The sequence below is a fragment of the Candida tropicalis genome, assembly GCF_000006335.3.
Source record: "Candida tropicalis MYA-3404 genomic scaffold supercont3.5, whole genome shotgun sequence".
Taxonomy (NCBI): domain Eukaryota; kingdom Fungi; phylum Ascomycota; class Pichiomycetes; order Serinales; family Debaryomycetaceae; genus Candida; species Candida tropicalis.
Genome location: NW_003020057.1, coordinates 302,274 through 317,800, shown reverse-complemented (window position 1 = coordinate 317,800; position 15,527 = coordinate 302,274). Strand labels below are relative to the sequence as shown.

Here is a 15,527-nt window from a genome sequence, read left to right as displayed (position 1 = left end):
GATAACGGATTTATCGATGATTAGTTTTGACAATTATCATAATCAAACACCAAGTATCACAAGTCAATACAGTTGTAGTTACAACCATGCAGTGGCTATACACTACTTCTCCTCTCTTTGTTTCCTCACATAATGTAAAAATTAAGTAAACTGTGGTGTAAATATATCACGTGGCTTATGATTCAGTTTCGTCATTTTTTGAGTAATTAAATTATAATTTATTTATCGATATCGGAATATCACATAAACTACAAACCTCAATTTAAGAAAAAATAAAAACACGGCTTTTCAAACTCATGCCATAATATATTTTATGAAGAGAAAGTACCTTTGGTATTAGTAATTGGTTAGAATAATTATTCCGTTAAGGGTGTTTCTTCTTGATAATAGCTCCAATCTATGTATATGTAAAACATGGTAATCATTATTCATTCCTTTAGATGAATTAAACACCCTCCGTTTTATTTCCCCCTTCACTTCGAGGATCAATTCAATTCAATGGTTATGAACTTGTCAATAAGAAACAACATTAGTTCATGCACGTAAGCTACCAATAATTAAAGTCTGTCAGACTCAGACACAACGCAAACTGAACATTAACAATAAGATTTTTAATTTACCCTACATGATAACTAAGCCACCTTTTTCGAGATAACGGAAAAACTCCACTCTAAAAAAAAAAAAAAAAAATCTATGTATTCTTCTTACTATAAGATTCAATTAATTTTAATTGTTTAACTCTTTGCTCCCATACTAATCTACCACCATGCCATGTATTAGCAAAAATATTGGCTAATATTGCTGTGGTTCTTATAAATGTAGCCAATTCATTCTCACTTATAAGTTTGTAATGTGAAGTACCAAATAATGGAGGAATCCCACCTCTTCTGTAAGTTTTAACTTTGAAAAATTTAGAATTTGAATTGGATTTCTTATGAAGATCTGATATTGTAAAATCATTAGATAATGTATGTGGGGATATAACAATACTAAGGAAATTGAATTGACTTTTAATTAAATTAAAATTAAACTCATTTCCTGATTCATCAAAGAAAATATTAACGTAATTATTCCCAATATGTCTCTTTTTCATATCAATTAATCTTTGAATTTCAATATCTGATAAATTCTCATTCTGCTGTATGGTATTACTGTTATTCATCATTGTTACCACATGAAATACCATTTGCGTGAATTTACCTCTCCAATATCTTGTAAACTCTCCATCCATATTATTCTCAGTATCTAACCCTCCGGTATATACATTTCTGCAACCTTTCAAAACAAGCAAATCTCCAATTTCCAGCAAGAATTTTTGATAATCCGGTGATCCAATTTTATTATTAAAAACTTCATTTTCAGTGATTTGATGTCTACCAATATATATGATCCCAACTTTATAAAATTGCACACTTGGAATACGATCAAGAACTGATATAGCACGATTTGTATCGGTATCATCAGGAATTGGTTGTGGTTCACATTGACTGTTCCCATCAACAATCAACTGCAGTAGAAAATAAGTAGGCATAACCATAGGTGATGAATTCTTCAATATCCCTGGGTGATCCAATGTTATATTGAATTTACAAACGCCAGTTGGTTTCCTAATCAATAATTCAGTATCTCCTTTGATAGAATCTGTTTCTATTGAGACCACAGAATTATCAACAATCCATTTACCCATACTTGTACTATTGGTACTTATTCTCCTGGCATTGTAACCCATTTCTAATGGCAAATCTGTAGATGTGAATCTGGTAATCAAATCAAGAAGTCCAATGGTAAAGTCATCAAGTTTTTCCGTGTCTTCATTACATAATTTCAAGTTCTTGATAATAAATCCCAGTAATAATTTTCTGTCGTTCAACTTTAATGTAACAAACCAACTTGCTACCACATCATAAGATAATAACAAGATATATTGTGCTAAAACTGGTGTGATTTCTTGTTGCTTTGTCAGTGGTGCTTGTTCAACTTCAGCATCCACACCATGAGTTTGGATCAACAGTGGTTGTTGTTGTTGTTGAGATGTAGAATTTATTCTTTTCTCCAAATCTTTAGCATACTGAATATACTTGAACGCAATACCAAATCCTTGTTTAAAATCTTCAATTGTGAAATTTACAGTAAGTTTTGGAACTTCAGCTAAAGAAATTAAAAATTCCAACGTATGAGCAGCAGCATTAACACTAGTAATTTTAGTTTGTAATTTAGTCAAGATTGAATTTAAAAATTTCATAATTGACAAAGGACTTTCATAACAACAAACTGTAAGCATATTAATACACGGAATGGCAGTTTTTTCCCAAGATCCAGCTCCAATTAATAAACTATTGATAATATGATCTTGATCATTTTTAGTAAATTTTTCATGATATCCAATAAATGCTGAAAAACTTCTTACAAATGCAACTTGTAAATCAGCTCTAGTGATTTCATTGTCCTTTGGGAATCTTAAAGATGGTGGGAATTTTAAGGCTAATTGATCACATAATACCGATCTTAATCTACTTATTTCTTCATCACAATGATAAAACAATTGCATATTTGATAATTGTCCAACAAAATGTGCACATACATATGAATAAACTTCCCAATCAATAAAATTTTCCATAATGTATAATGCTAATTGAAGCCAATTTTGTATGTCAATATACGATTTGTCACATTCGTTCTCCTCCTCTTGATCGCGAGTAACTTTCAATAGCAATCTTCTGTTTGGATTATTAAAATACTTCTGCGGTAAATAGTCCACAGTTTCTGGGTATGACCATTGTCCTTGATGGATACTAGTAGTATCCCTCTTGAAAGCAGCAGCTAAACCACCCATATCACTAGGTTCTGTATAGTATATGTAGTTCTCTGTCGTTGTTCTAACTCGAACAAAACATTTAGCAATAATCAAAAGCACCATACTATTATTCTTTGACAAGTTGGCAATTTGAATCAATGTCTCATAGCACTCTTGTGCTCTCTTTGGTTGAGATTTGATAAATGTTGTACAAAATAATTTAGCAAAACTTTCTTGAATTTTGGTATTTTGTTCTTCATGTGCAACCGTCGTGGTGTTTGTTGAACTAATAAAACTTCTTGCTATTGTAGGTGCATCCATAGCCAGTATTTGAGATGGTTTATCAGGAACTTCTTGGAATAGTGGGATTATTATAGAAACCAATTGTTTAAATACCAGACCAGGGCATTTCAATAAAACTTCTCCAAATAATATATCCACCAAGTAATGCAAGACTTCATCATTTGTTTCATCAAGGGATCGCTTTAATATTTCAATCACAATTTCGTACTTTATATCTTCATCATTGAAAACCGCAAGTGAAGTACTGTAAGCATTGAGAATCACCTGTAGACATCTAACTCTTACTGTTACTTCTACTCCCTTGTTGAAATAAAAATGACTTAGAAGTTTCATTGAGTTTTCCTTCCAAAATGGATTCAACAATGAACACATTTTTTCATCATCATAGTATTGTAAAACAAATATGATTGTTCCAAGGGGTAAATATTCAATATAATTCGTAAAAAAATCAATTAATTTATCCTTTGGTGTCGGTAACTCTTGACTTTCGTATAATGATTGCAATGATAAACAAATACTTTGAAGACGACCTTTCTCTTGATCATTATTGACTTGCAATAAATTCAACAAATCATAGATGGAATTAGTTGAATACCATAAATGGAATGGGAAAACCTTATCCATAGAACCATTAAATGTAATGTCAAAATTATCAGGATAAGCTTCTTTAGCAAATAGTTTATCAAAACAGTCTAGAATCTCATTATTAATTAAGGAAATCCCACTTGATAATGCAACTTTGTATGCTCTTAGTACATCAATTAGAGCCAATTCAAATAAATTATGCTTCTGACACGATGCTCTTGCTTGGAATTGTCGTAACAATCTAATGGATCCAATACATGCATATAACATCTTTCTGCCTTCACTTGATTGAACTTTATATGGATTCAATTCTGGGTTGGCGATGTTGTCACATAAAGACATAATCACAATTTGAACAGAATCTTCAGCATACATGTTGTTTGCACATCTCCAAACCAAATCATTCAACTCAGTATCAATACTTGATCCGTAAATTATTGATAAGAACCGTAGCGTATCAGGAATACAATCTACAGGAGCATGCCCATAAATCAACACGGAATTAAAGCAATCAATAATGGCTGACAAAATCTGCTTGTTATTAGATTCTGTTCGTATAAGATGTCTTATTATCCAAACAAGAGTGGTTTCATTAAACGTAGCATAATTAAACTTGATACAATTGGTAGTGAATTCAATTATCCTTAGAATATTTGAAAAATTTTTATCTTTTAATTTTAAATCTTCAACTTTTTCATCCCATTCATAATGATATTTATTCAGTGATTCAATCAATTCACCTAAGGAATTTTCCAAGAAAACATTTAAATTATTTCGATCTTCATAAATTATAAAATCATGAATATCTCTCCCATCATTAGTTAATGCAATTAAAGCTTCTAAAAATAAATCATAATCCGGATCTGTTCGATTATTTTGAAACATACAATAGGTATTAATATCATTAAAATATCGTATTCTAGATCCAATTCCTGAACTTGCATCTTTTTTAATACATGCAGTTAATAATTTCAATGCTGCTCTTCTAACATCTCTTGAATATTTAGAATTATTATATTCACAATAATGATGAACAAGATACCAAATTTCAGGAACTGAAGAAATCAGATATTTGTATATAGAATCAGTCAATTTATTTAATGCCGAAAGTCTAGTTGAGTTGGATGTAGTAGTTTCTAATTGTTGAATGATATGTTGTAATTCCTGACCTCCTCCAACAACAGTTGGATTAATAGTAACTGGGACATTTCTAGTTGATGAAGTTTTAAAGGTCTTTGTGATTGATTTGAAAACACTCCCTAGTCCACCACCTCCACTACCAGAGGATCCAAAATTAGGATGATAAGTAGACATCAAAACGTGGATGAAATAAAAAAAAAATAAACAAAAATCAAGCAATAATTTCAGTCTCTACCTTTTTTAATTTTCAAGGTTTTGTTTTAAAATTGGGTTGATTCTTCTTCTTCTTCTTCTTCTTCTCCTCCAATTTAACTTTAATTAATTTTTTTTTTTTTCTTTAAAGTTATTTTTTTTTTCCTTCGGCTCGTTGACTCGCTTGGGTGGCTTACATAAGCGGCGGTAATAAACGACCTAAGTCAGAACTACTGTCCTTTGCGTGGGTCGAATTATTTTTTATTTTTTTTTGTGGCACGACCAGATGAGTCGCACTTTTCCTCCACTTGTCGGCTTAGCCGTGGGGGACTGGTAGAGAGAGAGAGAGAGAGAGAAGATATCGATGAAAGAGGAAATCAAAATATCTATAAACGTGTATTTCTATCTAGACTAACACCAAGTATTATAAGTTCTATACCACCAAGGTTTGGTGCTCATAATAAACCTTTCTTCTTCTAATTCTCTTTTCAATGCTTCAATATCACTTTCTTTTCTACCACTATCAATATCAATATCTTTAGCTCTATGGAATAAAATCCAATTACGTCTCCAGATTTTATGACCAATATACCAGACAATTAAAATAACAAAACCTAAATAAGATTCAAAAAATCCTTTAGCATTTGGTTTATCACCTAATGGGAAAAGAGATAACCAAAATTCTGCAATTAAAACTAAAATATTCAAAATTACACCAAACCATGATCCGATTATACCAGTTTGAGATACAAAGGCCAATTCGCTAATTGATCTTCCTTGTACAGTCATTGCTCTTCTAAATCTGAGATGAGAAACACAAATTGCTAACCAGGTGAAAATACTAGATAACCCAGAAATAGATAATAACCAAGTGAAAACTTCTTCTTGTTTACCACTAGCCGCTATAAAACTTAATAATCCAAATACATTAGTAAGTAAAATAGCAACCATTGGACGACCTCCACGATCAACAAATGCAAAAATTTTTGGTGCCAAATTTTGTTCAGCAAGTGAAACCAAAGTACGTGAAGTTGCATAAACTGAAGATGAACCAACTGAAATAACAGATATTAAAATAACGGCATTCATAACTGATGGTAATCCACTAATTCCACCTTCTTGAATAGCAATAACAAAAGGACTTGCTGAAATATCAGAACTACCCAATAATCTTGGATTATCATAAGGAACCAAAAATGTAATTAAAATAATACTAACAATGTAAAATAATAAAATTCTCCAAAAGACTTGTTTACATGCTTTTGGAAGAGATTTTCTTGGATTTTCAGCTTCAGCAGCAGTTAACCCAGTCAATTCAGTACCGGCAAAAGAAAAAGCAGCGGTAATAAAAGTACTAGCTGTACCTTTAAATCCATTTGCAAAAGCACCTGGATCATGCCAAAATTTGGTACCATGATGAACTCCATTTGGAGCACCACCAGCAGCTAAAACAAGGGAAAGAATAATAAAACCAATAACGGCAATAACTTTCAAAGAACTAAGAACAAATTCAACTTCTCCATACATTCTAACACCAAACATATTAACTGATATAACAGCAACATAAAATATAATAACCCAAACATCCGGATTAACAGTGGTATTCCAATATTGTATAGTCATTGAAGCAGCAACTAATTCCAAAGGAAGTAATACCAAATATTGTAAAACATAATTCCAAGCCACAGCAAATGAAACACTTGGATCAATAAAACGACTAAAATGTTGATTAAACCCACCAACAACAGGGAAAGTAACAGATAATTCCGCCATTGCTTGAATAGTACATAAAATTGAAATACCACTTAAAATCCAAGCAATTAAAACCCCACCTGGTCCACCAGTAGCTAATGCACCACCAGTACCAATTAATAACCCACTACCAATTGAACTAGCAATAGCAATCATTTGTAAATGTCTATTTTTAAGTTTTCTTTGTAGTTTAGATTTTGAACTATTAAGATTAATTTTTTGCATTTCTGTTAATTTTTCATCATCTTGATCATCCCAATTTGCTTCTGAATCATCACGAATAATAGAAGTGAATTGTTCTGTTTCAGTAGCTGGTTTAAAAGAATCAACAAAATTTCTCCATTTTGAACCGGAAGTATAAACAGGTACTGATGAGTCAGTTTCGGTTTGATGTTTTGATACGGATCCGGTTGCGGTTGCTGATTTAGTATTAGTTAATGTTGAAGAACCAGTTATTGGAATGGTTGTAGTAACATCATCAAATGCTTTTTTTGACATGATTTAAAACAAGAAAGTATCGGATAATTTGAAATAAAAACAAAAAGAAAAGTAATAAGGAAAAGCAAAAAAAAAAAAAAAAATTATATCACGATAGAAATGAGTATGTATACAACATCAATTGTAGATTTTGTAATCGGGAATCTACTCGAATTATAGAAGCATTTGATATAATGCATTTGTAAGGCGATTGAACTAAAAAAAAAAAATTTCAAGATGCCGTTGCAAAAAAAAAAAGAAAGAAAAAAATGTATTTGCTCACGTGAGATGTTGTTGCATTTTATCGGTAATCAGAAAAAAAAAAAGAAATAATAACGCCGTAAGCATACAATAAAGTGACTCAAATGGAAGGAGATTTGTAATGAAATTAATTAAAGTCATTGATTAGCCGCTTGTAAGGTCATCTCTGTCATAATATGACTCGGTACTGGGGTTTAATTGATATTCATCAAAGATATGATGATCACAACCATTATTAAGAGATATTGTTTTTTTTTTTTTTTTGGCACAAAAGTCATCTCAAACCCTGCATCATAATTACCAAAATAAAAATCCAATCATTAACATTAAGAAACTCTAATATAAGAAATAAACTAAAATAACGTACTACGTAAGAAAAAAGAATAAATAAACCACATCTCCTTGTCTCTCTTCTTTTGTGAATTAGTCCAATAAATTAGCAATGAAACAAATTCCACCACCCCACATTAAACCTTGAATTGTTTTTCTTAACCAATGTGGTTTAATGCCAGTAGTCAATCTTGCACAATTGAAACCTTCACTTTCAACACCAACTCCCCATTGAATATCACTTCTAACATTACAAATCTTCCAAAAATTCCACCATTGGGCATCTTGACATGGTTCTAATCTTAATAAATGCTTACTCAATGGACCAGTTGGACCTCCGATGTATTTATATCCACCAATAAACGAATAAACTTGACGAGAATCATTTCCTGGTAAAGTATCATCTCCCCAGTGTCCTCTAAATGATAACCAATTTCCATAATCCCATTCTCTACCAACATGTTTAGGATTGGAATTGTTTCCCGGGTAAACATGTTTCCCATCATAGGTATAACCCAAGTAATTCAATGAAGGATTCCACAATGGACCTCTATCAGTGAAATCGCTTAAAATGGTGTATGGCAAATCATGAGGGTGTTGACCTACACTTGGATAATTGGCATGAGTGCCTCTAGCACTGAAAATAATAGGATGGTTCGGATCCATGGCATATTTTTCCAACTTTTGATAATAATAGCCACCTCCTCCACTATGCGCTGACATCCAAACAATAATTGGTTTACCTTTATAATATCTCACCAATGAATGTTCCCAATCTCCCACGTGGTTACCATATGGACCTTGTCCCATAACATATGGACCCAAATTAAAAGAATAGAAATAAAACCAATATGCATCAACCCAGCCATTCCCTTTATCTACCACAATTAAAGTAGCTGGTGCATCTTTGATTTCGCCATCAATTAAACTTGGTTTATTCTTAAGTCCAGTGATCCATTCTGGGTCACAGTCGAAATCGGAATTGGCGGTTAAGAATAAATGAGTGCTATTTGGTAATTTGGATAATTTTTCCAAGTTCATATCGTGTTCAGTGCCTGGAACAACGGTACCATTTTTCCAACGAACATGGAAATTAGTGACAAATTTCTTAATATCATAAGGGAAATATCGTTCCTCACTATAAAGATAAACTAAAGGAGCATATTTGATAACATAATCTGGGATCTCACCTGGATGTAATGTACGTTGTGAAGCTTTAGGGAAACTTATCACTGGTGGGTAATCTTTATAATATAATGGGTCGTGCAATATACTATCGATTTTGATTTCTCTCGATTCATCATGAAGAACATTCTGGATATAACTATCCTTTGCCACTTCAAAATATGAAGGTCTGATCTCGTCTTCTAATACTGACGACAAACTAGATGGTAGTAGTAAAACAAGTGCTGCCAAAAGATTCAAATACATGGATGCACGTGGAATATAATCTATATCTGTCTCCTCAGTGAATGTGTGAATGTGTTTGTGGGGTATGAGAGTATATTCTTAAATAATACTAAATCAAACTGTAATCTGTTATAAAGCAACTGTCTATAGAATAATAAATAAAAAAAAAGCAGATTTCAAACAAAAGCTTTCTGATTGATAAAGAAAAGAAAGATTCAACAACAACAAAAAAAAAAAAAAATGTAATAAAGGATTGGTTGTAAAAAATTTAAATGACTATCAGAAACGGAAAATCACGAATTGCTGTTGAATGTTTCTTTTTCGTCTTATTTTGTGTTATCGCCCACACACACTAAGGGAATTTTGTCTTTTTAGTACCGAGGACACGCCTCTAACCGACAGGTAATATTTTTTCTTTTTTCTTATCCACACCCGACCGTACCCACCACGAACCAGAGCCTCACTACAACCATCAGACGACAGAGAAAAGGGTCTATACGATGTACATACATCAACTAAAACCACGAAACGGTTTTTAGTAAATTGCAGATGTTTATTGTAGGTCTCTAGTATACACTCAAACAGACATTAATTAATCTAGAAAACAAAGACTTGATCACCCAATTTAGAAACTGGTTTAGCCTTTTCAAAACCTAATCCGACAGCGGCTTTCTTCATAGCACTAACCATTGGTGGTGGACCACACAACAACAAATTGGTTTCACCACTAGCTTTTGGTAAATGAGTATCAATAATCTCTGGAGTAACAAAACCAACAGAACCTTCCCAATTAGCTGGAGCTTCATTCAAAACATAGTGAATCTTGAATTGGTCTGCGTGTCTAGTAGCGAAATTGTCCAATTCTTCTCTTAACAAGATGTCAGATTCAGTAACATTAGCATAAACCAAGTGGATTTTGGTCTTATCTTCTGGATTTTTCAAAATAGCAGTGATAATTTGATACATTGGAGCAATACCAGTACCACCGGCAATCATACCAAAACTTTTAACCATATTTGGAGTATAAGTGAAAAAACCTTTTGGACCTCTAATTTGAACGTGTTCGCCAACATTCTTGTCACCAACATGTCTAGAAATGTTACCGTTTTCATAAGTCTTGATCAACAAATCGAAATGACCTAATTGATCATCAGTGGAGATTGGAGTATAAGATCTAACAATTTCTTTACCATTGATGACAGCACCAATGGAAATGTGTTGACCAATTGGTAAGCCCAATCTATCGGTCAGTTTAGGTAAACCAAATCTGTAAATGGCAGAGTTGTGACTGACTTTGGTTTTTTCAATCAATGGGAAGTTTTGGAATTCATCTGGTTTTAAAACTGGTTTATTCTTTTGGGATTGTTTAAAGAAGTACAACACAATAAATGTGGAAATAATAGTTGCAACTGTGGCAAAAACAATCAAAGGGTTTGGATCAGAACTAGCAACGGCTTCAAGAACTGGTTCAACAACTTGTTCAGTAACAGCTTCAATAACTGGTTCACTAGCGGCTTCAACAATTGGTTCAGACATGGGATTTGATAAATGTAGTTTACGAAAGGAAATACCAAAAGATAATGAATTCAGAAAGATGGCGTTCTTCTTCTTCTTTTTCAAGACAAGGTAAACAACAAGCACGAAAGGAAAGAATGTGAAACTCTAAATCAAATTTCTATGAAAAAAAAAAAGAGAATCTCTGCTGATTTTTATTTATACTTCTTCTTCTTCTAATTTTTTTTTTTTCTTTCCCACATGAAAATTAAAATAAAAAACAAAAAAAATTTCTTTTCGTATTGACAAACCAAAAAAGGACCCAACGAGACCGGAAGTCTGGGAACGAGTAACCCTCGGAATTTTGTGTTGCCTCTGCTCGTGAAATTTAGCCAAATCAAGCAATACTATCCTCGATAACTAATATGAAAAAAAAGATGGGGTTTCTTACAAGATTTGACAATATTTGCGCTAAGACGCTTTTATTTATTCATAATCATACAAAAACACAATAATAATATCTATCATTACACTATCTGTCTAGCTTACTTACTCCTCTTCGTCATCATCTTGGTCATCATCTTGGTCATCACTTTTAACATTCCATTGACAACTAATATCCCATCTTGATCCTTTGGCATTAATACTAACATATTTGACAAATTTCAAAACATTTGGATCTCTAACCATCAATGTCAATGAATTCCATTTACATTGATTAGTGAACAAAACAGTGTCATCGTTTGGATCACTTGCTTTATAAACAGCTGGATCATCATCTTCATCTTCTTCTTTATCAGCCATACATAATTCATATCCACCAAATTCACCAGATTCCCAATTCTTTGCAACAGTTGCTGTTGGTGTTAAATTTAAAGTAGCTTCAAGTAAAACATTTTCTTCTTCGTCATTACGAGCAAGATTCTTATCTGTTGTGGTGGCTAAAATGAAATCATGACCTGGTCTAAATCTACGGACTAAAACTTGGTCGGATGTAACAATCAATGAAGTGATCAATTTAATCCATTTCTTAAAAGCAACGGATTTCAAGAATGAAGCTAATGTTACCAATTTAACATCGACCTCACTAGATAATGATGCTTTTTGTAAAAGTTCATAATTTGGAAATTCTTGAGGTCCTATTTTATTAGCAAAATTAATACCTTCTTCGGTTAATTCAATTGGTGCTTTACCATCAATATATAAATATCTTTGTTTATGTGGTGGAACGGCAACTTTCCAAGGATGTGAAACTTCACTAGATAATTGTGGGGTTGCAGTGTTAATTTCTAAATCTCTCATGGCAGTTCTCAAAGATTCAGCATATTCAGGTTTTAAAATTTCATTAATTTCAACAATTGATTCTTCTAAAAATCTATCATTTAAACTTTTCAATGTTTCTGGAGTCAAATAAGCTGGATTAATGAATTCACTAAGGTATTTCCACTCTGATTCATTCAATTCAGTAGTTGATTCAATCAATTTAACTTGTTCAAGATCTAAATCATTTCTAATTGGTTTAGGGAAATCAAATTCTTGCAATTCTTTACTTTGTAATTGTTGTAAAGTAGATCTGGCTTCAGTAGCTTCTTGTTCACCTGGAATGAAACCATCTTCACCAGGTTGTGGAATGTGGAACCATCCTTGTACTGATAATCTATGTTTATCAAATCTAACTTCTTCAACATCATGGAAAGATAAACCTGGTTGAACGGTGAAAAATGCAATTTGATTAAATTGTGGAGTAAATTTAGCACTGAAATCAGTTTTTGGAACATTTGGTACAATAGATGGGAATAATCTTAATGAACCTCCAAATTCAGGTTTCCAAGTCTTATCAGGATCAGGTAAATATAAAATAAAACTAACTCTTCTACTTCCAATAACATCATCATGAGTTAATAAATGACATCCTTTTCTATAAGTATTAATACTCATATCAGTTTTAACTCCACTTAATTTTCCACATCCGGTAACTTTACTAATCACATCTCTAAATTCTTGAGAATAAATAGCAGCACGTAATTTATATAAACTTGGTAATCTCAGTAAATCATCCCAATTTAATCCTGATAAATTAGCTAAATCACCCAGTTGGAAAACTTTATAAATATCTGTTTCTTTTTTAGTGAATGCAATTTCTGATAAGACTTCTTTTCTAACATTTCTTAATAATGTATCATCAATTAAATCAGTGATTGAACCCCATTTATACGGTTCTGAATTAGCAATTTGATCTTTCAAATCATCTTGAAATTTAGTATCCCAGATTTGTTTTGTGAAAAAAGATTGAATATCTTTCTTACTAAATGTTGTGTTTTGTTTCTTAGCAACAGGTTTAGTTTCTTCAACTTGAGTTCTCTTACTTGGAGCCATGATAATAGGTTGATAATATGTCTACTAAAAAGAAGGAAAAATAAGAGTGTGGATAATTCCAGGAAACTAATGTATACAAATATCACTTGATGCGGTTGATCGTACAAGGCAATAATTTTTCACTAAGAATTTTTTTTTTTTTTCTGTGCAAGATGAGCTGATAATTATCAGATGATGTAATCAGATCAAACCAAAAAAAGAAAGAACCACATCAGTTGTTTAAACCCACCTTTATTTAACCGACTGGTTAGTTGCGTTACAGGTCTGTAGACTCCATTAGTCTATTTACTGCATGACATTCGGTCATGTGACTTGATAATTATTTAAATTGTAATTGTGATACAATTTTCATAAAGCCCGATGATCGGGACACTACCTGTCCCCTGTTCCGGTACCTCGTGCGATTGACTCATTTTCTAATTGATTACGTAAGAATATGGTCTAAGAATTTTTTTTTTTTTTCAACTTTTCAACAAATGGAGAATTTTAATAACCAATAAACAACACTGTTTTATTTTTTTTAATTTGCTTCTTTTTCCTTTTCTAATTTTTTTTTTTTTTTGTTGTTGATTTTAGATTAAGGTTGTTATCAATCCACAAAATTTCTAATCAGTTTGAATCTTTCGTGTTTCGTTTATTTTCATTTAAGAAAAAATTAAGATCTTTCCAATAAAGAAGAAAAAATAATAATGTCTAGATCACCTTCTCGACTTCCATCAAGATCTTATAATTCCGTTACAGATTTCCAAAAAGTCCCATCATCAAGTTCAATTTCTGGAAATGATGGTTGTGGTGGATGGATTATCCAAAAATTTGGAGGTACATCAGTTGGGAAATTTCCTGAAAATATAGTTGATAATATTGTTAAAGTATATTCTGAAACTAATAGAGTTGCAATTGTATGTTCAGCTAGATCAAGTCAAACTAAAAGTGAAGGTACTACTTCGAGATTATTGAAAAGTGCTGAATTAGCTGAAGATAATCAAGATTATACTTCATTATTACAAGTTATTGAAGATGATCATGTTCAAAATGCTCAAGATCGTATAAAAAATGAAGAAATTAAACAAGAATTAATTAATGATACTAAAAAAGAAATTGAACATGTTAGAGAATTATTACATGCATGTATGATTATTGGTGAAATTAGTGCAAGATCATTGGATTCAATTATGTCAGTTGGTGAAAAATTATCTTGTTTATTCATGGCTGCATTAATGAAAGATCATGGATTAAATGCTAAATATATTAATCTTCAAGATGTTATTCCATTAAATTATGATTTTGATAAAGGATTCGATGATGCATTTTATGCATATTTGTCCCAAGAAATTGGAAAGAAAATCTTGGAATTCAAAGATGAAAAGGATGCTATTCCTGTATTGACTGGTTATTTTGGTGTTGTTCCAGGTGGTTTATTGAATGGTGTTGGTAGAGGATATACTGATTTATGTGCTGCTTTAGGAGCAGTTGGAGTTCAAGCTGAAGAATTACAAATTTGGAAAGAAGTTGATGGTATTTTCACTGCTGATCCAAGAAAAGTTCCAAATGCAAGATTATTAGATAGTGTTACCCCTGAAGAAGCTGCAGAATTGACATATTATGGTTCTGAAGTTATTCATCCATTTACTATGGAACAAGTCATCAAGGCTAAAATCCCAATTAGAATTAAAAATGTTGAAAATCCAACCGGTAATGGTACTATTATTTATCCTGATAATATTGGTAGACGTGGTGAAGCAACACCTCCACATCCTCCAGTTGCTTATGAAAGATTGGATTTGAGTTTGCTTCAAAAGAAAAGATCAGCTACAGCAATCACTGCAAAACAAAATATTGTTGTTATTAATATTCATTCAAATAAAAAAACATTAAGTCATGGTTTCTTAGCTAATGTTTTCACTACTTTAGATAGGTATAAATTAGTTGTTGATTTGATTTCAACTTCTGAAGTTCATGTATCAATGGCATTATCAATTCAAAGTGATCAAGAATTACATTTAAAACATGCATTAATTGAATTGAAAAAAATGGGTACTGTTGATGTTACTAAAAAAATGACCATTGTTTCATTGGTTGGTAAACAAATGGTAAATTTCATTGGTATTGCTGGTAATATGTTTAAAGTATTGGCTGATGAAAAAATTAATATTGAAATGATCAGTCAAGGTGCTAATGAAATTAATATTAGTGCTGTTATAAATGAAAAAGATACCCTTAGGGCATTACAATCAATTCATGCTAAATTGTTAGAAGGTTCAGCTGTTGAAGGTTCTCTGGCAATTGATGCCCGTTTAGAATCATTAAAATTAGAATCCAGGTAAATATAGACAATTCGGGAGACTAAAAATGAATAATTTATTTATTAACATCAAGTAATAATAAAAATAATAATAATAATAAAAAAAGAGAG

At 31.8% G+C, this 15,527-nt stretch overlaps 6 protein-coding genes across 6 annotated transcripts; 1 reads left to right on the top strand and 5 right to left on the bottom strand. All coding sequences in view use genetic code 12, as the record gives it.

Annotated features, from left to right (window-relative positions):
• Positions 1-691: 691 nt before the first annotated feature.
• Positions 692-4,996, bottom strand: TSC2 (Tsc2p; the record flags this gene model as incomplete). The annotated part of the gene is made up of 1 exon (XM_002549525.1): positions 692-4,996. One exon carries the CDS (start codon positions 4,994-4,996, stop codon positions 692-694), a length of 4,305 nt encoding a protein of 1,434 aa, XP_002549571.1.
• Positions 4,997-5,425: 429 nt separating this feature from the next.
• GAP5 (Gap5p) lies at positions 5,426-7,264 on the bottom strand (the record flags this gene model as incomplete). Its single annotated transcript, XM_002549524.1, has 1 exon — positions 5,426-7,264. One exon carries the CDS (start codon positions 7,262-7,264, stop codon positions 5,426-5,428), a length of 1,839 nt encoding a protein of 612 aa, XP_002549570.1.
• Positions 7,265-7,927: 663 nt separating this feature from the next.
• On the bottom strand, positions 7,928-9,265 carry CTRG_03866 (uncharacterized protein; the record flags this gene model as incomplete). Its single annotated transcript, XM_002549523.1, has 1 exon — positions 7,928-9,265. One exon carries the CDS (start codon positions 9,263-9,265, stop codon positions 7,928-7,930), a length of 1,338 nt encoding a protein of 445 aa, XP_002549569.1.
• A 576-nt stretch (positions 9,266-9,841) lies between these two features.
• On the bottom strand, positions 9,842-10,780 carry CBR1 (Cbr1p; the record flags this gene model as incomplete). The annotated part of the gene is made up of 1 exon (XM_002549522.1): positions 9,842-10,780. The coding sequence occupies one exon, from the start codon at positions 10,778-10,780 to the stop codon at positions 9,842-9,844; it is 939 nt and encodes a 312-aa protein (XP_002549568.1).
• Positions 10,781-11,287: 507 nt separating this feature from the next.
• Positions 11,288-13,114, bottom strand: OFD1 (oxidative DNA demethylase; the record flags this gene model as incomplete). The annotated part of the gene is made up of 1 exon (XM_002549521.1): positions 11,288-13,114. The coding sequence occupies one exon, from the start codon at positions 13,112-13,114 to the stop codon at positions 11,288-11,290; it is 1,827 nt and encodes a 608-aa protein (XP_002549567.1).
• A 689-nt stretch (positions 13,115-13,803) lies between these two features.
• Positions 13,804-15,438, top strand: HOM3 (aspartate kinase; the record flags this gene model as incomplete). Its single annotated transcript, XM_002549520.1, has 1 exon — positions 13,804-15,438. The coding sequence occupies one exon, from the start codon at positions 13,804-13,806 to the stop codon at positions 15,436-15,438; it is 1,635 nt and encodes a 544-aa protein (XP_002549566.1).
• Positions 15,439-15,527: the final 89 nt, after the last annotated feature.